The sequence below is a fragment of the Brassica napus genome, chromosome C3 (assembly GCF_020379485.1).
Source record: "Brassica napus cultivar Da-Ae chromosome C3, Da-Ae, whole genome shotgun sequence".
Taxonomy (NCBI): Eukaryota; Viridiplantae; Streptophyta; class Magnoliopsida; order Brassicales; family Brassicaceae; genus Brassica; species Brassica napus.
Window position 1 is genome coordinate 45094343 of NC_063446.1, and position 27336 is coordinate 45121678.

Here is a 27336-nt window from a genome sequence, read left to right on the forward strand (position 1 = left end):
TACATAAGAATATAAAATATTAAGAATATAACAAATATATTTTAATATTCTTCTCTCTTGTTCTTTTATTTATGTCTGCTTTTTTTCCTATTAAAAATAAGCATGCTAATTTTACTATAATCCAAGCTATATGAATTATATTAATAGATTATTAATTCTAGAAAAATCCTGTGAAAAATACTTTGATTAATATAATTAAATGACTTACCATATAATAAATTAAATGAATTACTAAATAATATAATTTTAAATTACTTACCATATAATAATGTTAATTCATCTGTTTAGATTAATAGATGAATTAAATAAACGTTTTCTTGATTAATATACTTTTAAATAACTTACCATATAATTTTTATGTTTTAAAATATAAAAAAAAAATTTAATCATTTCTAAAACTGATAATGCATATATGATATCACATTGTCATTGGAAAATGATTGAATATATTTTCATTTGACACATTTTTATACTATATATATAGTGAATGAGTGAATTTAATTAATGTTATTAAGTTTAGATTAATTATTTTTCTAAAATCTATGATTTATTTTATTCACTACAAATACAAACATAATAAAACCATTTTTATAATTGTTTCTATAGAATAATATGTATTTATATGTATCTTATCAATTTATATAATGTAATCTAGATATTTAATTATTTCTATAAACAAATTATGTTAATTCATCTATATTTAAGATGCTTAATTGTGTGTTTGGAAACATAGATTAGATTAGGTAATTCTATGAATAGTTACCTTTTAAAAAATTTAATTAAATAAATGAAAAATAAAAAACCATCAACCAATCAAATTATAACAATTAATTGGAAAACTCTTCTATGAGTGACACGTCAGCATATAAATCACTAAAGTGACTTCTCAATTAATATATAGGAAGATGGGGATTATCGATTTACATAATGTAATCTATGATATTTAATGTTTTCTATAAGTAAATTATATTAATTCATCTATATTTAAGATGTTTAATTGTATGTTCGGAAACATATATTAGATTATATAATTCTTCGGTTTGTTTCCTTTTAAAAACTTTATTTAAATAAACAAAAAATTAAAAACTATCAACCAATCAAATTATAACAATTAACTGGAAAGCTCTCCTATGAGCGACACGTCAGCAGAAATCACTTAATTCACTTCTTAGTTAATATATAGAAGGATATTGAATATTATAAGATACTTACGTGACATGTACTACATTATTTTGTCAAAATAAATTGTTGTGTATTAAATACTTACGTGAGATGTACTCCATGAGTTATGTTTCACGTGGTTAGATTGTGAAAAATATTTTCTAATAGTAATTTCATTCCTTTTATTGTTAATCATAATGACTTAAATATTAATCCTCAAGAATAAAAGTAATTTGTCATGAGAATTAAATATAGGTATATTTGCGTGACTTCCAATCTAAATGTAAAAATATCACAAGTGGAAAAAAAAACGGAGGCGATGCAGAAGACGATCTACGGTTTCAATGGTTTCTCGACGAAGGGATCCCGAAATCGGTGAGGAGGAGTGGATTGGAATACATAAAAAGCTAAGAATTTACTTGTTGGAATCATCAAATTTTTGTATTCTGGATGTTTATAGTAGAATTTACGAATCTCTATTATCCTGAATTTCCATAAACTCCCAAAAATATCCCTTTGTCTATGATCCGCACAACACATCGAAGATCTGAAGAAAATCTCAGATTCCTATCACCAAAGTCCTTGCCTTATCATCTCTGATTCCTTTAGAATAAGGGTTTTTTATGTATATACGAAATTGGAAGAATCAATCATGGATTCGGTGATATGGAGGCATTTCGAATAGAGATCTATGGTGGAATTGATAATGAGACAATATGGAAAATATGGGATTGGAGATTGAGATTGTGTTTGTATGGGTTCTATTAGGAGATTGAGATTGATAGCATTAACAATAAAGAATACGATTTTATCGGGGAAAATCTTTGGAGCAGAGAGATGAAGAATTGGGATCAATATAAAGGGACTATGGGGTTTACTGTTGGTGGTATCATATTGTCGGGAATTTCCTCGATTATCTACTCTAAAATACAAGGTTTTCTTTTTCTTTCTCTGTCATGACACAGAGTCAGTTGTTGGGCAACGTTGGTGATATGAAGAACGGAGAGGGTACCCGCAAAAGGATGAAGATCTCGGTGCCTCATTTCGATAACTCAACTCTCACCAAGACCTTCTCCATAACCTTGATTGGAAGGTGCATGTACCCGGAGAAACAAGACATGAAGGTGTTGATTGTGAATATTCCAAAAATCTGGAACCCGGAGGAGCGGGTTGTCGGTACAGACTTGGGATTTGGCAAGTTTCAGTTTGATTTCGAGAAGGAGGAGGACATTGACGTGGTCCTGAAGCTTCAACCTTTCCATTTTGACTACTGGATGCTTTCCTTGGCACGTTGGCAACCAAAGAAGTCTCAACTCTACCAGTCAGAAATCACCTTTTGGATTCGTGTATTAGGTATTCCGGTGGCAGCTCCCACATTCGAAAGCATTGGTGATGCCATTGGAAGGACGGTTGATGTTAATTTGAAACACTCTCGTGTTCAAGTGGTGGTTGATGCTTTTAAAGAGATTTGTTTTGAAACCTCAGTGGACTTCAAAGGAGGAGAGTTCTACGACGACGAGGAAGCTCGTCTCGTTGAGATACGAGAAGCTCTTTGGTTACTACTAAGTATGTTCTAGGCGCTGCCATAGAGAAGAAAAATGCCCCTTAGGTATGAAGAATATCAAGAAGAGTCCGGAGCAGAAGAGGGAGTTTAGAGAAGGAAATGGTGGGAAGCACGATGATCGAGCTAGGAGCAACAGAGGGTGGTCATTAATGGCAGTGTGAATCAACAGAACAAATAAAGAGACGGTCGGGTTAATTACGGTAAGGGCAAGGGCAAGTTGGTGGAGGAGGTGGATTCTAAATGGAGGAGGGTCCCGGAGAGAGGGAACAAGAGGTCGTCTACTACTGGTGGAAACTACAGAGGAGATGGTGAACTCGTTATTGACCTGCTCGGAGAGAGGAAGTAAGGCCTGGACGACAGGATGGACGAACTACATCTTCACCTGGACCGAAGAGAGATCAACAGAACTCAAGGGGATCAGGTGTGGAAGCTCGAGAGGAGGGGGAAATTGGGAATGCTGCGGAGTGTGTTACAACTTTACCATCTCAAAATTTTCAAGAAGAACTGTCCAAAACTCAGGCGGATGGAACATAGTCATCTCAGATCCTATTGATGAGGTAAAATGATTACAAATGGTTCAGGGCTTGCTAGAGGAACAGTTAGGTTTAGGAGATGGAGATGGAGCTGGATGAGATCAAGGCTCATTTACTTGAGAATGGGATCGATATGGACGCAGAGGATTTTCTAAAGAATCTTTCTGAAGAAGAAGAGCTGGCTCTTGCTGATGAAGAGATTAAGGGTCAGGATAATGGAGTCAATAGTCCAGAAGAAGAAGAGCTGGCTCCTGCTGAGGAAGAGAAAGGCCCGGCTGCAGAGTACATTGCGAAGAAGCAAGGAACACGTAAGAGGTTGTTCAAGCCCACGATAAATACTGCAGGAAGCACCAAGACGAGGATAGCCAGCGCGCTGGTTTCACCACGCAAACGAGCTGCAGCTAAGACTGGATCTCACCAAGGAGATAACAGCAAACAACCGGAGAGTAAGGGCACTTCAAACCCGAAACATGGTCATCAAAAATCTTAATTTTATGGATAAAGTCTTCATACCAGTGAGATCAAGCATGCAGGGATTGCATTATGTTTTTCGATGTTTTAATTTTATAATAAGCTCTATGAGCATTTGCATTGTATTTGGTTCTAAGGGTATCATGGTTTTAGTTTCTTCGTTGTTTTCATGGTTGTTGGTGAAGCTTTCTTTCGTGGTTAAGCAATGGAATAATATTGTTGTTTTGAGTTGTTGGTTCTGGGGGATCTTTGAGTTCTTGAATTCAATGGTTGCTTACATTTTCTAAGGCTCTCTTATGAAAATTGGTCAGTATGGTCATATATTTGGGATCAGGAATATGGTCTGTTCTGGTTTTATATGCTTGTTGTTCCTAGATTATGAACAGGGGCTGGGATGCGTATTCTCAAACTTAAAGGTTATGATTAATACTGGTTCTTTTAGTTATAGGTTTAAATGCTCTATGTGGCAGATGTGGGTTAGATGTAGAGAATCCACGGCTTGGACAATGGGGAGACAGTTGTATGTTAGTGTTGGCTGGAGTTATGATTTAGGATCCACTAACGATTCTCAGGTTTATGTTACTTGGCAAAACCCTTGCCTTGGTATATTGCATTATGTAAAGTATATATACAATCGTATGACTAGGGCATCTGTACAATATACGGAAAGTACAATATTCCTAGTCTATCACTCCCCCTCAGTCGAAGCCTGGTCTTTAGACACGCGTAGACTGGATTTGAATTCCAAGAAGATAGGTGAATGAAGACCCTTTGTAAAGATGTATGCGTACTGGCTTGAGGATCGTACATGAAGAACTCGAACATGTCCTATGGCGATGCGTTCCTGGACGAAATGTATGTCAATCTCCACGTGCTTTGTGCGTTGGTGTTGAACTGGGTTCGTGGAGAGATAAACGGCACTTACATTATCGCAGTGGAAGATTGTTGCAGTCGGCAGGGGGCAGTGGAGCTCGAGTAGGAGGCTTCTTAACCATGTGACTTCAGCGACAGCATTTGCGACACCTCTATATTCCGCTTTTGCGCTGGATTGCGAGACGGTCTGCTGACGTTTGGAAGACCATGAGATTAAGTTGTCACCATGGAAAATGCAGTAACCAGAGGTTGAGCGTATTGTCGATGGGCAACCTGCCCAGTCGGCGTCAGAGTAGGCAGTGAAAGTCTGAGATGTGTTTGGTGTAAGTTGCAAGCCATGGCCCAAGGTTCCTTTAAGATAGCGAAGGATGCGCTTCAAGGCATTGTAATGGGATTCAAGCGGTGCGTGCATGAAGAGACAAACTTGCTGTACTGCAAAAGAGATGTCGGGCCTGGTGAAGGTGAGATATTGAAGAGCGCTGGCCAGACTTCGATATAAGGTGGGGTCCGACATCGGAGGGCTGCCTTCGTCTGATAGTTTAGCTCGCGCATCCGCTGGAGTTGTGCAGGGATTACAATTTGACATATTTGCTCGCTGAAGGATCTCCATAAAGTACGTATTTTGTTGCAAAAACATACCAGCGTCATTGTATTTGATGCAGATGCCAAGGAAGAAATGAAGTTTTCCAAGATCAGTCATTGCAAATTCTGCAATGAGGAAAGTGATGATGGAGTCAAGAAGCTTTGTAGACGAGGCGGTGAGTAAGATGTCGTCAACGTAGAGAAGGAGATAAGCTGTTCCTGAGCTGCTGTGATGAATGAAAAGAGATGAGTCGCTGTTGCTTTGCTTGAAACCGACGCGTTTTGCAAAAGAGGCAAAACGTTGATACCACGCTCGGGGAGCTTGCTTAAGACCATATAGAGCTTTGTGCAAGAGACATACATGATCAGGTTTTGTTTCATCTTTGAAACCCAATGGTTGGTGCATATAAATTGTTTCCTCAAGGTCACCATTGAGAAACGCGTTCTTGACGCCGAGCTGGTGGATTGGCCATTTCTTAGACAGGGCAAGGTCCAGCACGAGGCGGGATGTCGCTGGTTTAACAACTGGACTAAATGTTTCATCACAGTCAATTCCTGGTTGCTGTGATTTTCCATTCGCCAGACGTGATTTATGTCGTCGTAGAATGCCTTCCGCGTCAAATTTGTGCCTGTGAATCCACATTGAACGCACAATATTAACATTATATGGACGCGGTACTGATATCAATCAAATTACCCTAAGGAGTGATTTATACTCTCTCAAATAAGAGGTCGAGTTGTAGTACTTAGGGATCGAATTCACAGGGAGCTAGGGAGCCTAAGAAATCTAATATGATTGGTTAAGCAAGATGGCTTTAGAGATTTAAATGTAAATTGCAGTTTTATATTGAACAAGTGTTTGTTCAATAGATTGGTTGAGGTTTTGGTGCTTAAAAGGAAATAGTTAGACTTAAGGTTTTTATTCAGGAAACTTGGGATTATAATCCTACAGATGCCTAATGAGTTGCGTGCATGATAATGTAAAGCTCAACTACTTGATCAACAAGTCAATCAGCTCTCGCATGTTTTGACTTGTCTATTAACTAGATCCAACGATCTCAATTCTCGTATGTCGATCACTAGAAAGTGTCGATCGATAATCCTATAGGGATATCGATCGATACACCTTTTGCTCTGTCGATCGATTATTCAATAATGATATCGATCGACGCGCTTCTAGTTATGCTTTATGCGCGGGTTGAATGGTAGCTTACTAAGCTCACTAAGCTCACTAGATCAGCTCTCGCCTTGCTCATAGCAAGAAACTTAGCTCAGTTAGAATGTTTTCAGGATGAGAATGAAGCTCTCGCTTTTATCAATCAATCCTAGGGCAAGTTCTAGGTAGCTAATCTAGAAACAGACATTAATGAACAATCCTAATGATAATTATCACAACTCAGCAATCTATAGTTGGGGCTAATCCCTCCTAACCTATTTAAACCCTAAAATCTAACAATGAAACTACTCAGACATGGCCAAGCAATTCATAACAGCAATTAGGTAAGAAAACTTCATTAGAATAGTAAATAGATATTAATGGAGTTCCACTCACAAAATATAACTTTGGATCTTCTCTCCAATCTATCAAAATCCTAAAAACCTTTGCTGTGAAAATAATAAAACAAGAAAATCACACTTTGCCTCTAACATGGTGGCAAAGCTTATATAATTATGTTAAAACTCGTCAGGGGTAATCTTGTAAAATGGTGAAGACTTGGGCTTCAAGTCGGATGTGACCAAACGGGCTTTCTGCGCGCTTCGCTGTCGATCAATGTCAAGACATGAACATTGATCGATTATTCCTCTCCAATATCGACCGATGGTCGAGCTCGATGGTCATCTCGGGTGCTTACTCCAAATATCTCCAAAATACTCCAAAATCATCACTTATCTCCAAATCATTTCTGATCTTATAAATATAATAAATAGACTCTATAATATGATAATTATTAGTATAAACACCTATAAACTATGGATGAAAATGAGTCAAATCCATAGTTTATCAACTCCCCCAGACTTACCATTTTGCTTGTCCTCAAGCAAAACAAAAAGGCAGTCTCTCCAAAAGAGGTTTAAAACAGCATGGACTCACATGATTTAAAATTTAGAATCATCACCTCTGCAATATTGCAATCCGCATCTAAGAAGTCCTAATCACAAAAGCACATTATATCATATCCTAGCTTATCAACCAAATTCATCTAACCAACAACTTAGCAAATCTTGTCTGACATTCCCCTCTACCAACCTCATTTCTTAGCATAAATAAAAGTGTAGTATCTTTACCTTGGGAGTATCGATCACATGATGCAAGAATTTTTAAACAAGAATCTGGACCTGCAGGTAAACATTAGTTCATATTCTCTCTCTACTAATTTTCTCTCTTGGTCAAAGTCTGCTTATATGCAAGATCATTGACCAAGATTGTACATGCTTCCATAAATCAAGCCTTAATGGTGGTTGCCACCAAGTCCTGTTCACTTTTTTTTGACCTATATCCTAGGATTATTTGTGAAGCCAGCCTTAATGGTTGTAGCCACCAAGTCATGTTCTAATCCTTTACCTATGAAATTCTTATGAAGCAAGCCTTAATGGTTGTAGCCACCAACTCCTGTTCGAATTTCTTCCTAATAAACCTCTATATATATTATAAAATATTATATATATATATATATATATATTTTTTTTTTTCTTTTTATAATTCGAAAATAGAGAGAGAAAGGGTGATAAATCTAACTACACAAGGCTTTACCTTCCAGACTTGTTTGAAGAATCCGATCCAATGTATACCAAGCCCCAAGACAAGCAGTTGTGTCAAGTTTTAGTGTTGGAGGTCAGCTTTGGTTCCTTCAAAACAATCTCAGCAAGAGTGGATAGTTGACAGGTTGATCCACTTTAGTATCTTTAGTACTATCTGCAATTAGTAAGTCTAGAATGGTGCTAAAGAGTGGTTAGATATCAAGCAAAAATATAAAAGTTCATAATCCCTTTCTTGACTCAATAATAACTTATTTTGGAAAACATTTTAATAAGACTAATAAGTAAATAAATATCAGTAAACCTCCCTCAGACTTAAAACTACACTGTCCCCAGTGTAAATTCAGTCGGAGTTATGGTTAGAATTAAATCATAAGGACTCAATGTAACAAGTAAGAACGATATACCAGACCGGAATATATGTCGACCGATGAAAGGATGTTGATATCGGTCGCCGCAGGTAAGGCTATGTCGATCGATGTCAACAGTTTCTTGTCGGTCGATACTCACGGCAATCGTCTACTCGGTTCTTTTTTTTTTTTTATAACCTGCAATAATTAAAAACCAACATAAATAGTATATTAATAAAAACTTAATAAATTTACTTAATAGTGGGTTGCCTCCCACTTAGCGCTTCGTTATAGTCATTTAGCTTGACTTTGGAGGTGATTGGGCTAGTAGTGTTGAGAACTGGGACTTGTTGGAAAACAAGTATCCATCTCTTTTTTGCGCTTGTTGAACCATGTACCAGTGAAGTATCTCATTGCTTCATCCCCTCTGCCCCATTTTTCTTTCATTGTTGCAGTTGTGTTTTCCATCCTTTGGAATCTTTCACCAAGAATCTCAAGGTTGAACTGATGTCTTCTAAGTGTGGCGTAAGTGTCAGCTGCGATCTATTCTCCATGGTAATGTGTGTCGGACATGTCTGATGTCATCTTTGGTACTAGCCGGCCTCGGTTTGTAGGGTCGTCGACCGATGTTCGATGATGAATGTCAGTCGATTTGTTGTTACGTCTGTCGATCGATGTTCGATGATGAATGTCGGTCGATTTGTTGTTGCGTCTGTCGATCAATGACGATTCTTCTGGTCGACGGGCAATGCAACTCTGAATCTCCACCAATTCCCCTTGTATAGCTTCAATCTTGGAAGTCAAAGCACTAATGTTAAGATCCATTGGGAAATAGATGTCATCACATCTCCCATCAAGCCTCTCTTCTGTAGTTTCCGGAGCTCTATAGATCCCTTCTACCAACTGATCTATTTCTTCCTTGGTGTAAAAATTTTGTTGAGACATCATCGTATGTGGGTGTGGTGGATTGTCGTCGACCGATGCTTGCATGCGGTTGTCGATCGATGTGTGGTGATGCCTGTCGATCGATGTATGTTGTCTTCTGTCGATCAATGGAGGTCGAGGAACGTCGGTGGCGTGCTGAATTCTGGCTATGTCTTGCGTCTTCTCCTCAATGCAAGTAGTTAGCCAACTGATACTATCATTCAATGAATAGTAGACACCATCAAGTTTCATCTGGAAAGCTTCTTTGTTCTTCTCTTGTTCACCACAGACTCCATAGAACATCTCATTGATCTCGTCATTGGTGTAGATCTCTTGTACTAGTTTTGTCTGTGTGAATAGGCTAGCATGTTCCGGAAGACAGATGTAGGCTGGCTCATCTCTTGAAGCTTTTTCCAGAAGTCTTCTGCTATCCTTGTTGTGAACAGGAATGGTGTGTCCATCTAGATCTCTGGCGTATCTTCGATCGTCTCTGTAAACTCCATACTCATTCTTCTCTTCCCAGTAGAATCGTCGGGTACCGTAGAAATCAAAGGCTCTTATGCCGAATTCTGGCTGTCTGTCGACCAATGTTGGGACGTCAACGTCGATCGATGGTTGAGTTGTATGGCGAGATCTTTGTATGAAGCCTTTGTTTATGCCACCAACTGTGTCATAGGACTCCTTTGTAGCCTTCTGTTCTGGATTGTTGCGTTGATGCATGAACAGATTGTCTGCTCCATTGGCTGTCTGAAGGATATCAACAATATCTTCTCGAGATACGTATAGTGTGCATCCGTCTATTGCTTTTGCGTAGCCATTTGGGTCCCTGAAAATATCAAATTCGTCTGGAGTTAGATACTGGTTATCGAATTTATCTTTTTCGCTTACAGTGGTTTTCAGTATTGGATGGTTGTCGATCGACGTTGTATTGTTGATGTCGATCGATTGTGGACGACGGGTGTCGATCGATGGGCGGATTGCCCTGTTGATCGGATAGCTGAAACGAATTCTTTCCCAAGCAGCTTTTGCTCGAATCTGATATGTTTCATCGCGTCTTTGCATGTTGAGAAGCTCCTCGTCTGTGAAACCGTCTTGTAGTTTATTTTCTCCTGGTGCAAAGATTGTTGTTTCTACTGCAAAGCTTTCGTGGTGGTGTTCATCTGCGCAACTGCCAATCGAGTAGTCTCCTTCTCGTGCACGGTTGAATTCAGTGTCGATCGATTTGTAGTAGGCAGTGTCGGTCGATGCTCGTTTTCATTTTCGTTGATGAGGTTGAGTGTCGATCGATGGGGATCTTGTCATGTGATAGACTATGGATTTGACCCATTTTCATCCATAGTTTATAGGTGTTTTTACTAATAATTATTATATTATAGAATCTATTTATTATATTTATAAGATCAAGAGTGTTTTGGAGATAAGTGATGATTTTGGAGCATTTTGGAGATATTTAGAGCAAGCACCCGAGATGACCATCGAGCTCGACAATCGGTCGATATTGGAGAGTAAGAATCGATCGATACACATGTCTTGGTATCGATCGACAGCGAAGCGCGCAGAAAGCCCATTTGGTCACAGCCGACTTGAAGCCCAAGACTTCACATTTTACAAGATTACCCCTGACGAGTTTTACCCTAATTATATAAGCTTTGCCGCCATGTTAGAGGCAAAGTGTGATTTCATTATTTTACTATTTTCACAGCAAAGGTTTTTAGGATTTTGATAGATTGGAGAGAAGATCCAAAGTTATAATTTTTGATTGGAACTCCATTAATATCTATTTACTATTCTTAATGAAGTTTTTATACTTAACTACTGATATGAATTGCTTAGCCATGCCTGAGTAGTTCCATTGTTAGATTTTAGGGTTTAAATAGGTTAGGAGAGATTAGCCCCAACTATAGATTGCTGAGTTGTGATAATCATTTTTAGGATTGTTCAATAATGCATGTGTCTAGATTAGCTACCTAGAACCTGCCCTTGGATTGATTGATAAAAGCGAGAGCTTTATTCTCATCCTGAAAACATTCTAATAGAACTATGTTTCTTGCTATGAGCAAGGCGAGAGCTGATCTAGTGAGCTTAGTAAGCCTTCATTCAACCTGTGGATAAAGCTTGACTAGAGCGCGTCGATGGATATCACACTTGAATAATCGATCGACGGTGCAAAAGGTGTATCGATCGATATCCCTATAGGATTATCGATCGACACTTTCTATTGATCAAAATAACGACAGTTGAGATCATTAGATCTAGTTAATAGACAAGTCAATACATGCGAGAGCTGATTGACTTCTTGATCAAGTAGTTGAGCTTTACATTATCATGCATGCAACTCATTAGGCATTGATATCTTGCATATTTACATATTTTAAGCCTTCATATCTTATACATTTTGATCATATAGATTAGGAATTAGGCATCTTTAGAGTCCATATTGCATGCATTGTCCTTATTAGGTGTTGGAGAGTGCTATGGAAATATTCGGAGACATTTGGGCTCTTAAGGAGTAGAAAATGATCATCTTGGCGAGTAGAGGAGCTGGAGCGACCTACTGGAGCGAGGTGATGCACCCGCTCTGGACGAGTGAAGTGTAGAGCGACCCACTGGAGCGAGGTATGACACCCGCTCTGTACCAGAGCGACCTCTCGCAGCGAGGTAGCGTACCCGCTCTGGGCCCAACATCTCGTCGACAACTTTCGAGAACCAGAGCGACCAAGACGGAGCGAGGTGGGTACATCGCGCGCCAAATCCATGAAGTGCGAAGGAAGCCAGAGCAACGTCCCGGAGCGAGGTGGCGAACCCGCTGTGAAGCTGGAGCGACCCACTGGAGCGGGGTCACGAACCCGCGCGCAAGATCTATATTTGGTCGATTTTTCAAGTTTTGCTGGACCTTCTCAGACTTTTTTTTTAGGGCCACTAGGTTTTTAGGAGTCCTATAAATACTCTCTAAACCTAAAATTAGGACTTATCTTGTCTTCTATCTAATCAAAAGCCACTTTTGGGAAAAAGATCTAATCTTGATCATAATTTCTTATCTTTGCTTGATTATCTTGCTCTCTAATCATGTTTAACCTTGAATCATCCATGGTTTTGGGGTTATTCATGTCTATTAGTGAGTAGACTAATCTTGGATTCATGGGCTAGGGTGATTAAGGGTGATTAAAGAAGATCTAGGGTGTTTAGTGTTAGATCTACTTGTTTCCATGCTTGTTGAGGGTTCTAAATGCTATTTTAGTCTTGATCATACTAAAATAGATCTCTAGGCATTTCCTGCCCACAAGGTGTATGATGAAATGCCTTAACCAGCTCTTCAATGCTTTTAACTTGATTCACCTAAGAGATTAGTTGCTAAAGGAGTTAAGATTGCTATTAGACTTTTTATCCATGTTTGCTTTAGTAACATTTAACCTAAGAGATTAGATGCTTGAGTTGCTTTACCAAAAGAACATTCATCTAGAGATAGAGCTTGTTTAGCTTAGTGTCTAGGCATAAGAAAAGTGTTTGATTGATAGCTTGCCACCCTTAGATTGGATCTACATCACCCAAGATCAAATGCCTAGCCCCATGAGTCCTCTTGCTTCATATTGAGAAAGAAAGATCATTACTTTATTGCATTAGCTTATTAATTCTTAGTTCTACCATCTTTAAAACCGGATTGCACTTAGCTTAACATGAACTTGCATTCCCTTTGCTTTACAATCACCTAGGATTGGTTCGACAATCTTTTATACTACAACATTTGATTAGGAGCCTTGAAAACTCCTAACATCAAATTGGCCCCGTTGCCAAGTTCTAGGTTGATTGTCACATTGTGATTTAGTCACTTGCTTGAGACTAAGTCATTTTTTTTTTATTTTATTACTGATTCTCCTTCTCCTCTCCCTTTGCATTTCAGGTGTATGAACTTGAGGAGCAGAGGTTCATCAAGCCTAGTTCCAAGAGTTGAAGACATAGTTGCATTTGAGAGGGAGATAGCAAGAAAGAGAAGAGAAGAAGAGCAACAGGCTCACTTTCAGAGATTGGGGTTTGAAATGGAGCACAATCAGAATCAGCGTCATGATGGAGTGGCCCAAGGAGCTACAAACCTTAGGCCACAACATCCACAACGCCAAGCTTGAGCCATTGGAGCCTATGATCAACCTCACATTCATGGTCATAGGTAGGGAATCAGAGCACCAGCTGTGGAGAACAACAACTTTGAGATCAAGTCAGGGCTGCTCAACACCATAGAGAACAACAAGTATCATGGCCGTACTGCTGAAGATCCATTTGATCACTTCGACAAGTTTGATAAGTATTGTGGCTTGTCCAAGACCAATGGTGTTTCTGAAGATGCCTTCAAGCTCAAGTTGTTCCCTTTTTCTTTGGGAGACAAAGCACACCAATGGGAGAAGACTCTTCCAAGTGACTCTATCACAACTTGGAATGAGTGCAAGAAGGCATTCCTAGAGAAGTTCTTCTCTATCTCAAGGACAGCCAGATCAGGAATGAGATCTCTAGCTTTCAGCAGAAGAACCTAGAGGGATTTAGTGAAGGATGGGAGAGGTTCAAGGGCTATTGGTCTCAATGCCCACATCATGGCTTCACCAAGGAGAGTTTGCTTAGCACCTTCTATAGAGGAGCTCTACCACAGTTCAGAAACTAGCTTGATACTGCCAGCAATGGTTTCTTTTTAGGAAGAACTGAGGAAGAGGCAGAGGAACTGGTAGAGAACATGGCCAAGAGTGACTCAGTCTACAGTGAGGAGCATGATAGGGTCAACAGAAGTGATGATCAGCAGACAAAGAAAGAGATCAAGTCCTTACAAGACAAGATGGATTTGCTTCTTTCCAACCAAATTAAACAGGAGCAGATGAACTTTGTGGGTGGTCCTAGTCAAGAGGTTCATCCTAAGGTCAATGAGGTTGATGGTTTAGAAGGCCAAGAGGAGATGTGCTTCATCAACGCTAATGGCACATGGTACAGGAAAGAGCCCAATTTTTTAGTACCAAAACAACTATCAGCAAAGGCCTTACTACAACAATCAGCAAGGAGGTTACCAAGCCAAGCAGAACTATCCTCAAGCCAACCAGTCTCCTTAGATTCAAGGAAGCTCTTCTCAAGCACAAGCTCCAGATTCAAGTGTGGATTCTATGTTCAAGCAACTCTTGGAATTTCAGGCCAGCAATGAGAAGACCATAATTTATGAGTTCAAGAACATCCATGCAAAGATTGATGAGAACTATTCTGACCTCAACAACAAGTACATGCAACTTGCCTCTCATCTCAAAGCTTTGGAGAGTCAAGTTGCTTCTATACTTTCATCCTCCAAGCAGCCAATGGGGTCTCAACCAGGGAAACCAGAAAAGAACCCCAAGGAGTCTTGCAATGTTGTCTTCTCCACTGCTTCTCCAGAGATTGAGCTGAGTGATCATGAGAAAGGGGAGGATGAGATTGAAAGACTAGTATATGGAACTATGTTTGGGGAAGGTGAGAGATTTGTTGTGGCCACAGCTGAAGCACAGATTGTGAAGGACGCTGCTAGGAAGGTTGAAGCAATGAATCTGCAAAGAGCTGAGCACAAGGCTGAGAAACAAGTTGAGAAGAGAGCTGACAACAAGCTGACAAAGGTTAAGCTAGAGGAAGCCACTGAGGTTGAGCTATCACCCTATGATAACCTCCCTTTCCCCCAAAGAGTTCTCACCAAAGCTCAGAAGAAGGTGCTCTCCAAGTTCAGGAAAGATCTTAGTGTTGTTGGGGTCAGGCTTCGAGAAATCTCGGGTATGCGTGAAGCTCATGTCCAGATGATGCTCATCAACGACATTCTAGACCACCAAGCTAAAGTGGCCAAACTTTTGGACATCTCCATTCTGAAGATTGATCCACCAATCCCTCCAAAATCCGTCCCTAAGCTTGAGTCTCAAGGGATGGTCACCTTGCCTTGCTACCTTGGTAAGCTCACTTTTGATGATGCTCTTGTTGATTCTAGTGCAAGGGTGAATGTGATCTCAATGGAGATGATGAAGAGTCTAGGGATTGAGAGCATGAAGCCAAACACATCTTCCCTACAGTTTGGAGATTCCTCTTCTACAACTCCTATTGGTCTCATCAAGGATTTCCCTTTGAAGATTGAAGCATGCACAAATTCCTATAGTCCTCACTGTTCTGAAGATGGCAAGTGAGAAGAGAGTCCCATTGATCCTTGGCACTCCATTCCTTACAACAGTGGGAGCTTGCATAGACTTTACCAACAAGAAGGTCACACTCCTAAATGTGAACAAAGCTGTCTCCTATCCACTACAATCCCCAAAGATGAATGTTGAGTATTGTGGAACAATCACTTGTGGAGCATCTTCCATTGAGAAGACCAAGACTGAAGGGGTTGGTATTGAGACAGAAGGTCTTGCTGGAGAGTCCTCTAAAGAGTTGTGTGATGAGCACTTGGAAAGTGCTAAAAAGAAGGAGGTGAGTAGAGCCACAAAGTCTGCTCATGACAAGAAGAAGATTGTGAAAGAACCTCATCCTCCACCTCTTGATAAGACTACTCACACTCTCACTCTCCACCCAATGAAGCTTAAGGATGGGGCCATTGAATACAAAATCAAGTGCAAGGGAAGGTCTAAGCCATTCTCAAGTGCAAGGGCCATCATCACTCTTCAGCTCCAGAATGATCCAATCAAGCTTCTCTCTCAAATCCTCACCATCACTCTTGAAAGTGGGAAGGATCCTCCTCCTCCACTCTCCGCTTGAGTTACCACTCCAACCTTTCCATTGTATATACCATTTTATCTTTGCATATTGTTTTCCTTTGGGTATCTCTCCCTTACTCACACAGAGACTGTGTGATTTAAGTGTGGGGGAGGTACCAAGTATTTGATCATGTTTGCTTTGATGATTTTGAGTCTCGTGCATTGCATTGTACATACATATATGAATAGAAAACCAAAAAAAATTCAAATTTTTGAATCATGTAGTTGCATCACTTGCATTCTTAAGATTGAGTCTAGAGCATATAGGATGCATTCACTTGCATATGGAGCAGCTGATTGATATTGCCTTGTATAGAACATTGGTTTGCACTGAATTTGACACCCTAGTTAAACATATCAAGTAGCTTAAGCATCTTTTGAAAGGCTTGCATGCTTCGAGCCTTGAAAACTCTTCTTGAAACTTATTTGCTTGCTTGATATTGGCATTGTTCTTAAGATCAGCTCCAATCTGAACTTGGCTTGAATGAACTTAATCTCTCTTGCGTATGGGCACTTGCATACTTGATCATGGATCTCATACACATTTGGGTTATCTTACTCCATTATACCAATCTTTGTTAACCCAAATGGCACTCCATACCCTACAACTCTAGTCATTCTTTGAGACCAAACATTGAATTGCATGAGTGAGGCTTCTTTTGATAGCTTGTCATATGCAAAATCTTGAGAGTATTGGAGGCGAAATAGATTTGTTATCATCTCTTGCTAGCATAATGAGCTAGCATTTGGGGATGGTGAGAGGGGTTCGTGTATTCTAAATGTTAATATTTTGGGTTTCGGGAGTGAGAAAGATGAGAAAGATTACCAAAAGAGTGTCATTAGAAAAGAAAACTCTAGGGACAAAAGGAAAGTATGAAGCTCTAAATTATGTACAAAAGAACCTTCCCGCTTATTAAAAAAAAAAAAAGAGAAAAGAATCAAAGAGAAGGTGGGGAGGGAAATGAGAAAGAGTTAGAGCTAAGTGTTGTAAAAAGTGAATTAAAGTCCCTAGTTGGTTGAGTCAAAAGAAAAAGAGAGTTGTTCATTGGGTGAGTGATGTGAGTGGGTGTTATTTTGGTTTTGAGATGATGATAAAAGGGTAGAACTTGTAATCACTTATTTTTTTGAACGAATAAAATGATGAGAATGATGAAAATGAATCTATGTATGCATGAGTTGCTTCTAGTCTTAGATAAATTTTGCATAATGATCAAGCTCCTTGTTCTTGAGTGATAACCACCTTGAAATGACAACATTTGAATCCTTCTCTTCATTCATATTAGACCATTGTTTACCTAGCCAAATGATTGAGATCATGTGCCCGTTTGTGAGAATTCACCTTGTGTGTGTGTGTGTGAATCAATGTGAGAGCTGGTTTAAAGAACTTGTTAGTTAATGAGTATTGCAAATTGTGTAGAGACATAAGAGTATTTATAGGCCTAGAGAAACTAGAGTATAATAAGAGAGTGTGTTCATGCTATTTGCTATGTTTCTTTAGGATGTCAAGTTGAGTGCATTGAGTGTTTATTTTGACTAAGATCCCATATTTGTATCTCTCCTCCTTGTGTTTTGAAAAGTTTACTTGAGGACAAGTAAAGGACTAGTGTGGGGGAGTTGATATCTTGCATATTTACATGTTTTTAGCCTTCATATCTTGTACATTTTGATCATATAGATTAGGAATTAGGCATCTTTAGAGTCCATATTGCATGCATTGTCCTTATTAGGTGTTGGAGAGTGCTATGGAAGTATTTGGAGACATTTGGGCTCTTAAGGAGTAGAAAATGATCATCTTGGTGAGTAGAGGAGCTGGAGCGACCTACTGGAGCGAGGTGATGCACCCGCTCTGGACGAGTGAAGTATAGAGCAACCCACTGGAGCGAGGCATGACACCCGCTCTATACCAGAGTGACCTCTCGCATGGAGGTAGCGTACCCGCTCTGGGCCCAACATCCCGTCGACAACTTTCGAGAACCGGAGCGACCAAGACGGAGCGAGGTGGGTACATCGCGCGCCAAATCCATGAAGTGCGAAGCAAGCCAGAGCGACGTCCCGGAGCAAGGTGGTGAACCCGCTGTGAAGCTGGAGCGACCCACTGGAGCGGGGTCACGAACCCGCGCGCAAGATCTATATTTGGTCAATTTTTCATGTTTTGCTGGACCTTCTCAGACTTGTTTTTGAGGCTCACTAGGTTTTTAGGAGTCCTATAAATACTCTCTAAACCTAAAATTAGGACTTATCTTGTTTTCTATCTAATCAAAAGCCACTTTTAGGAAAATGATCAAATCTTGATCATAATTTCTTATCTTTGCTTGATTATCTTGCTCTCTAATCATGTTTAACCTTGAATCATCCATGGTTTTGGGGTTATTCATGTCTATTAGTGAGTAGACTAATCTTGGATTCTTGGGCTAGGGTGATTAAGGGTGATTAGAGAAGATCTAGGGTGTTTAGTGTAAGATCTACTTGTTTCCATGCTTGTTGAGGGTTCTCAATGCTATTTTAGTCTTGATCATACTAAAATAGATCTCTAGGCATTTTCTGCCCACAAGGTGTATGATGAAATGCCTTAACCAGCTCTTCAATGCTTTTAGCTTGCTTTACCTAAGAGATTAGTTGTTAAAGGAGTTTAGATTGCTATTAGACTTGTTATCCATGTTTGCTTTAGTAACATTCAACCTAAGAGATTAGATGCTTGAGTTGCTTTACCAAAAGAACATTCATCTAGAGATAGAGCTTGTTTAGCTTAGTGTATAGGCATAAGGAAAGTGTTTGATTGATAGCTTGCCACCCTTAGATTGGATCTACATCACCCAAGATCAAATGCCTAGCCCCATGAGTCCTCTTGCTTCATATTGAGAAAGAAAGATCATTACTTTATTGAATTAGATTATTAATTCTTAGTTCATACCATCTTTAAAATCGGATTGCACTTAGCTTAAGCATTAATTTGCATTCCCTTTGCTTTACAATCACCTAGGATTGGTTCGACAATCTTTTATACTACAACATTTGATTAGGAGCCTTGAAAACTCTTAGCATCAGGCATCTGTAGGATTATAATTCCAATTTTCCTGAATAAGAACCCTAAGTCTAGCTATTTCTTTTTTAAACACCAAAACCTCAAACTTGCTATTGAACAAATACTTGTTCAATATAAAACTGCAATTTATATTTAAAACTCTAAAAAACATTCTTGCTTAACAAATCATATTAGATTCCTTAGGTTTCCTAGCTCCCTGTGAATTCGATCCCTAAGTACTACAACTCGACCTCTTATTTGAGAGAGTATAAATCACTTCTTAAGGTAATTTGAGTGGTATCAAATTTGGCGCAGTTGCCGGGGAGCTTTAATCGCCTATTTTGTCTAATTTTTGATAAGTTTCTGACATAATTTTTTTTTCTTGGATTTTCATGTACATGCCCAGCAGTACCAGAAGCAACAAGGAAACTCAACTGATATTCTCACCAGATCCTGCAAGTTTGGAACGCTCGATCCGCAAGGAAGCGCGCTCCTTATCGATTGACAACAACAATTCTGTGTCGCTCGATTCTGCTCAACCATCATCGACCCAGACACCAGTCCCGTCGACCGGTACTCGCTCACCACTATCGACCGACAACACTCACCTTCCGTCGACCGACATCTTTCATCCGACATCGATCGACATTCCATCTCGGACATCGATCGATACTGAGCCACGAGGTATGGTTGCGCCTTTGATACTAGTACGCGACAACAATAGAGACCTATATGACCAGGAGGGTCATCTGCGTAATGCAGCAGGTCAGAGAATAGATGATCAGGGGGCTGCAATCCCTGAGCTTGATGCTACTTGATATCACTCAAATTACTCTAAGAAGTTATTTATACTCTCTCAAATAAGAAGTCGAGTTGTAGTACTTAGGGATCGAATCCACAGAGAGCTAGGGCACACAAAAGATCTAATAGTTATACGATTAAGCTATGCAAATAGTTTATAAAGTAGGAAATATAGGTAGCAAAACAGTAAACAGTAAACAAGTTGAACAAGACTATTGTTCAGCTTGGCAAAGATTTGTTTGATGGAAGGATGGTTTGCTAGATCTAGGGTTTCTATTCAAGTAATCAGGATTATAATGATATAGAGACTAATTGTTGCTTGTAAGATATTATAGAACTCAAACAATAACAATAAACTACCAGCTCTCACATGTCTAGATTATCTATCACTAGATCTAAGATCTCAGCTCTCGCATGTTGATCTGTAGAAAGTGTCGATCGATTATTCTATAGGAATATCGATCGATACATCTTTCACAATATCGATCGATTAATCTATTGGATCATCGAACGATAACGCTTATAGAAAGCTTTACGATCGGGTTGAATATGTGTTCACTTAGGTTCCTAAATCAACTCTTGTATGTTTCTAGCAATCCTAGCTCAATAGAATTCAGTTCAGAGAAAAGACCAAGCGATGGCGTTGTGCCTAATGATTCTAAGATCAGGGTTCTAGTTCATGACTCTAGAACACAAGCAGTAAGAACAATCCTATGATGAATATCACAACTTACCAGTTCTATATTTTGGGCTAATACCTCATAACCTATCTGAACCCTAAACCTAACAGGTGGATCTATTCTGACATGAAGTTTGTCACATAAATCATGGATAGAATAGATGAAATTGCAATAGATATAAAAACCAAAGACAATGGAGTTCCAGGAGGACTCTGAAGGAGTTCCTCCTTTCTTTCCTAACAAAGAACAATGAATTAAAGAAAGCTTAGATAGCGTAGCCGTCAACAATGGCTTATAAATAACATAAATAGGGTTTCTGGTCGTCGAAGGGTATTTTGGTAACTTGGTGTGGCTTTTGGGCTTCAAATGGTCTTGAAATATGCTTGACCCACGTTCTGGCATCACTGTCGATCGACACCAATGCTGTGTTATCGATCGACAATCCTTTATCTCCTCGACAGCTTCCTCTTGCGAGACAGACTGACCACTCTTCGGTAAAACGGGAATAACTTCTGCTACAGGATGCTGATTGACCTTAAACCGGTTACATTGGAAATCTAACTTAAACATCTATCTTGTGTCAACAGATGGGCTCAATCTAACGGTGGGAAGGTCTCCATCCATAGCTAAACATCTGACGCGTCTGGGCAGTTATGCACCTCAAAAGACTCCAAAATCACCATATTTCTCCAGAACGTACCTGAACCTGTAAATACTCTAAATAGACTCTATATAGTAGTAAATATATATTAAAACACTTATAGACCATGGCTGAAAGTGGGTAAAATTCTTGGTCTATCAACTCCCCCAGACTTACCCTTTTGCTTGTCCTCAAGCAAAACACACAGGTAATCTCTCTGAAAGAGGTTTGAAAACAGCAGAGACTAACATGATTTAAAAAACTTAGAATCATCACCTCTACAATATTGCAATTCACACCTTGCCAACAACTTAGCAAATCATGTCTGACACTCTCCTCTACCAACCTCATTTCTTAACATAAATAAAAGTGCAGGCTGAAGTCCTGCCATCTGTAGACGTTGAAGTCCTGCCGTCTGTAGACGTTTAGGTCCTGCCGTCGGTGTCGACCAATGCTAGCCTTTGAAGTTTCCAGATCTCCTCTCGAAGTATACTGATCGTCATCAAGCTTCTTCTCCGAATTATTGTCTATATCTTCAAGCCATTCCTCCAGCTCTAAGGAGTCTTCCATAAGGACTTCTCTGTCTACATCGTCGATCGATGATGAGCTTGTAACGTCGATTGACGTTGAGGTCGTGATGTCGATCGACGTTGAGGTCGTGATGTCGGTCAATGAGGTCCTGCCATCGGTCGACGTTGAGGTCCTACCGTCGGTAGACGTTGAAGTCCTGCCGTCTGTAGACGTTGAAGTCTTGCCTTCGGTAAACGTTGAGGTCGAGTCTTCAGTACCAGCTTCCTCTACTCTGCTCATCTCTCTAGACACATGTTGTTCATCCCTTTTTGCCATAATGTCGTCGAGCAGCTGTACTGGAATCATATACTCCGCATCTAACGATGCCAAGAACCTGTCCCATTTATCATTTTTCTCCTTTTCTCGAGTTGCTTCAGCATCATCAAGAAATTTGTAAAGGAAGGCTCTTTCAATGTCATCCCAGCTGGTTAGAGATCCTGGTTGCAGTTGACTGAACCATCTGAATGCATCCCCAGAGATAGAATAGGAGAAGTTCTTGCAGAGCATGTGGTATTCAGACACTTCATTCTGTTCACTCCTTGACACGAGATCCTCAAGCTCTTCGATGTGGTTTCTAGGATCTTGGTGAGGAAGACCCTGGAAAGGGTCTTGACCTACCCAATCATACCACTCTCGGCTCAGGTCAAGGTTATTCATCTCAGCAACAGCAATCACATCAGGGATTACAGCGCCCTGACCAATAATCAATTGTCGTGTGCTGTTGCGAGTGCGACCTTCTTCGTCTCTTAACATCCCATTCTCGTCGACTGTAAGTATGAGCACTTCGATCTTCTCTGTCTCCCCGCAAGTGGTGTCGTTTTTCTCCGGATGAACAGTGTCGGGATGAACAATGTTTGGATGAGCAGTGCCCGGATGAACTGTGTCATGGTGAACAGTGCCGCGATGAACAGTGTCGAACGACGGGGGAATGAACAGTGTCGATCGGCGTCGGATGAACAGTGTCGATCGACATCGGATGAATAGTGTCAATCGACATCGGATGAACAGTGTCGAGGTGAACAATACCAGGATGAACAGTACCAGGATGAACAGTACCTCGATGAACAGTACCGGGACAAACAGTGTTTTCCGACACAGGTTGAATAGTGTCGATCAACGTAGGTTGAACAGTATCGATCGACGCTGGATGAATAGTGTCGATTGACGCTTAGATTTCTACGCTGCCAATCGCTGCTTGGAGGGTGTCGACAGCCCTCTTATACTTATGGATCACACGTTCCAAATCCAGTGGCTCTACTAGTAAGAGCCATATCCCCTTGTTGCTTCTGGAACTCATATGGATGTACCTGAAACACAAGAAAAAAAATTTATCAGTTTTTTTGTGAACAGTAGTAAAACCTAGACTAAATCTAACTAGACAAGATCTAATGGCGATCAAAACTCCCCGGCAACGGCGCCAAATTTGGTATCACTCAAAGTACCATAAGGAGTGATTTATACTCTCTAAAATAAGAGGTCGAATTGTAGTACTTAGGTATCGAATTCAAAGGGAGCTAGGGAACCAATTAGATCTAATAGTTATATGATTAATCTAGGCTAATAATTTGTAAAGCAGTAAATAAATATAGCAAAGCAGTAAATAAAGCAGTAAACAAGTTGAACAAGACAATTGTTCAGCTTGGCAGAGGGTTGTTTGATGGAAGGATGGTTACTAGACTTAGGGTTTCATTCAGGTTATTAGAACTCTAAACTATAAATGCTAAGGATTGATTCTAGAACTCGATATCTAATGCAAAAGAGAACCAGCTCTCGCTGTGAGTCTAATCTATTGACTAAGTTCAGTGTTTCAGCTCTCGCATGTTAACACAGATCGAGCGTCGATTGATGCTATGGTATGAGCGTCGATCGATGCTACGGATTGAGTGTTGATCGATGCTATGGTATAAGCGTCGATCGACACTGCCTTAGGCAAGCGTTATCGATCTGATCGATTATGTTCAACTAGATTCCTAAACCAACTTTCGTATACGCCTAGGTATCTAATCCAGTAGGATTCGGGTTCCGTTAATTGATTGCACTCTCATGCCTCTCAATTGTCCTATGATTCTAGGTTCAAGCAATTAGTCACACTCTCGTGGTTTTCCAACTACTCTAGATCCTAGTATTACAAGCAATCCTGATGTAGAGATCTTCTGATATCCTACCAGTCTTATAATTCAGAAATTCATTCAAAACCCTAGAAATTCCTAAACATAACAGGTGGATCTACTCATGCATGATGTTTGTCACAGAAATCATAGATGAATAGATGAATAACATAAAATATAAATAAAACCAAAACAATGGAGTTCCAAGAGGACTCTGAAGGAGTTTCTCTCTTCTCTCCTAACCTAGAATTATGAATAATAGAAAGCTTAAATAGCGTAGCCGTCAACAATGGCTTATAAATAATATAAATAGGGTTTCTCGTCGTCCAAGGGTATTCTGTTAGTTTAGGGTTGCTTCTGGGCTTCAGTCGGTCATAAAATAAGCTCAGCCCATATTCTGGCATCACTGTCGATTGACACTAATGTTGTGATATTGATCGACAGTCCTTCATCTCTTCAACATCTTCCTCTCACGAGGCAGACTGACCACTCTTCAGTAAAACAGGCATAATCTCTGCTACAGGAGGCCGATTGACCTCAAACCGGTGGCATTAGAAAGCTAACGTAAAGCTCTATCGTTTTTCAAAAGATGGACTCAATCTATCGGTGGGAAGATCTCCATCCACAGCTAGACATCTGACGCGTCTGTGCAGTTTTGCACCTCAAAAGAATCCAAAATCACCATATTTCTCCAGAATGTACCTGAACCTGTAAATACTCTAAATAGACTCTATATTGTAGTAAATATATATTAAAACACTTATAGACCATGGCTAAAAGTGGGTAAAATCCATAGTCTATCAACTCCCCCAGACTTATCCTTTTGCTTGTCCTCAAGCAAAACACACAGGTAGTCTCTCTGAAAAAGGTTTGAAAACAGCAGGGACTCACTTGATTTAAAAACTTAGAATCATCACCTCTACAATATTTCAATCCACATCTAAGAAGTCCTAATCACAAAAGCACATTATACCATATCGTAGCTTAGCAACCAAATTCACCTAACCAACAACGTAGCAAATCCTGTCTTAAATTTCCCTCTACCAACCTCATTTCTTAACATAAATAAAAGTGCAGGCTTTACTTTGGGAGTATCGATCACATGATGCAAGGATTTTCAAACAAGTATCTGGATCTGCAGGTAAAAGTTAGTTCCTATCTTTTCTCTCAACTAATTTCTCTCTTTAGTCAAAGTCTGCTTATATTGCAAGATCATTGACCAAGATTGGACAAGCTTCCATGAATCAAGCCTTAATGGTGGTTAGCACCAAGTCATGTTCACTTCTTTTTGACCTATATCCAAGAATTCATGTGAATCGAACCTTGATTATTGCCGCCACCAAGTCCCGTTCGAATTCTTTTTGTTAGAATCCTTATGAAGCAAGCCTTAATGGTTGTAGCCACCAAGTCATGTTCAGATTCCACCTAACTAACACACACATATATATATATATATATATATATATATATATATATATATATATATATATATATATATATATATATTATTCTTTTTCTTTCTTTTTCGTTTTTTTTTTTTTTTTGAAAATAAATATCTCTAACTATAAATCTAGGGTCGAAATAGAGAGAGAAAAGGTGATAAATCTACACAAAGCTTTACCTTCCAGACTTGTTTGAAGAATCTCATCCCATGTATACCAAGCCCCAAGACAAGAAGTTGCGTCAGGTTTAGTGTTGGAGGTCAGCTTTGGTTCCTTCAAACAATCTCAGCAAGTGTGAATAGTTGACAGATTGATCCACTTTAATATCTTTAGTACTATCTGCAATCAGTAACATCTAGAATGGTGCTAAAGAGTGCTTAGATATCTAGCAAAATCTATAAGTTCATAATCCTCTTCTTGACTCAATAATAACTTAATTTGAAAAACATTTTAATAAGACTCATAAATAAATTACTATCAGTAAACCTCCCCCAGACTTAAACTACACTGTCCCCAGTGTAAATTCAGTCGGAATTATGGTGAGAATTAATCATAAGTACATAATTTAACAACTAACAACGATGACCTGCTCAGTTTCGATCGACACAATGAAGTGATAATCGATCGTTGTTGACGAAATGCTGTCGACTGATAGTGACGTGGTCTCATCGGTCGATGGCTAGAGCAATCATTCGACACAATGAAGAGACAATCGATCGTTGGATCTGAAGTGATGTCGATCGATATCGAGCTGGTCTCGTCGGTCGATGTGCTGTGCACTCTGGATTTCCTGGCACAATTTGAGAAGTGAGGGGTCAATGATACCTGAGGACCATCCTTGATCCTTTTCTCTTCTTCCAATTCCTCCTCTTCTTTCCCCCAGACTTGTCTGATCGCGTGGTGGTATCTCCATCCCTAAGATTTCCACACACATCGAACTCCTTATGCTCTGATACGCGTCCAGTGTCGATCGACGATGAAGTGGTAATGTCGATCGATGGTGATGCGGTAGTATTGATCAATGGTGAAGTTGTAGTGTCAATCGATGCCGGTTTGTTAGTGTCGATCGATGGTATCCGGTCGGTGTCGATCGATACTGGTTCTGCTGGGCCCTTATCTACTTCATCTTGAAATCGCAACCCTCTCTGAGAAGCTTCTACGTGCTGACGATCATCCAATACCTCAATGTAAGAACTGAACTGCATACTTCTATCTGGTGGGATAGGATATTCAGCTTCAAATACAGCTCATGGAACAACAATCTTCACAGGATCATGTATCCTCTTCACTCTTTTGTGAAACCCAGCAGCTTCTTCTGTCCAGATAGGTGGTCTCTGATGTTTAGGGACAGCAAGGTGTGACGCCTTAGACATGTACATCCTCTCCTCAATCGGTTCCATCTCAATTTCGCAACCAGGCGGAACGTCTAGCAATGGGCATCGGTCGATATTAGGTGGGTGGTGTCGATCGATAAGTGGTTGGCGGTGTCGATCGATGTCGGGTGGGTGTAGATCGATGATGTGGGTGGTTGTCGATCGATCTCATCAGGTTGGTGTCGACCGATGCTAGCCTTTGAAGTTTCCATATCTCCTCTCGAAGTATAGTGATCGTCATCAAGCTTCTTCTCTGAATTCTGATCTATATCTTCAAGCCATTCCTCCAGCTCTAAGGAGTCTTCCATAAGGACTTCTCTGTCTACATCGTCGATCGATGATGAGGTTGTAACGTCGATCGATGTTGAGGTCGTGATGTCGATCGACGTTGAGGTCGTGATGTCGGTCGACGTTGAGGTCATGTCGTCAGTCGACGTTGAGGTCCTGTCGTCGGTAGACGTTGAAGTCCTTCCGTCGGTAGACGTTGAAGTCCTGCCGTCTGTAGACGTTGAACTCTTGGCATCGGTAGACGTTGAGGTCGAGTCTTCAGTACCAGCTTTTGCTCAGCTCTCCAGACACATGTTGTTCATCCCTTTTTGCCGTAATGTCGTCGAGCAGCTGTACTGGAATCATATACTCCGCATCTAACGATGCCAAGAACATGTCCCATTTATCATTTTTCTCCTTTTCTCGAGTTGCTTCAGCATCATCAAGAAATTTGTAAAGGAAGGCTCTTTCAATGTCATCCCAGCTG

The 27336-nt window shown here is 39.9% G+C and overlaps 1 protein-coding gene and 1 non-coding gene across 2 annotated transcripts; one reads left to right on the forward strand and one right to left on the reverse strand.

Annotated features, from left to right (window-relative positions):
• Positions 1-1431: 1431 nt before the first annotated feature.
• LOC106377196 lies at positions 1432-4020 on the forward strand. The gene is made up of 2 exons (XM_013817378.3): positions 1432-1536; positions 2127-4020. The coding sequence occupies exon 2, from the start codon at positions 2154-2156 to the stop codon at positions 2736-2738; it is 585 nt and encodes a 194-aa protein (XP_013672832.1). The 5' UTR covers positions 1432-1536; positions 2127-2153; the 3' UTR covers positions 2739-4020.
• A 9676-nt stretch (positions 4021-13696) lies between these two features.
• On the reverse strand, positions 13697-13802 carry LOC125584711. Its single transcript, XR_007321620.1, has one exon. It is a non-coding gene; the product is annotated as a small nucleolar RNA R71 (small nucleolar RNA).
• Between the last annotated feature and the right edge of the window lie 13534 nt (positions 13803-27336).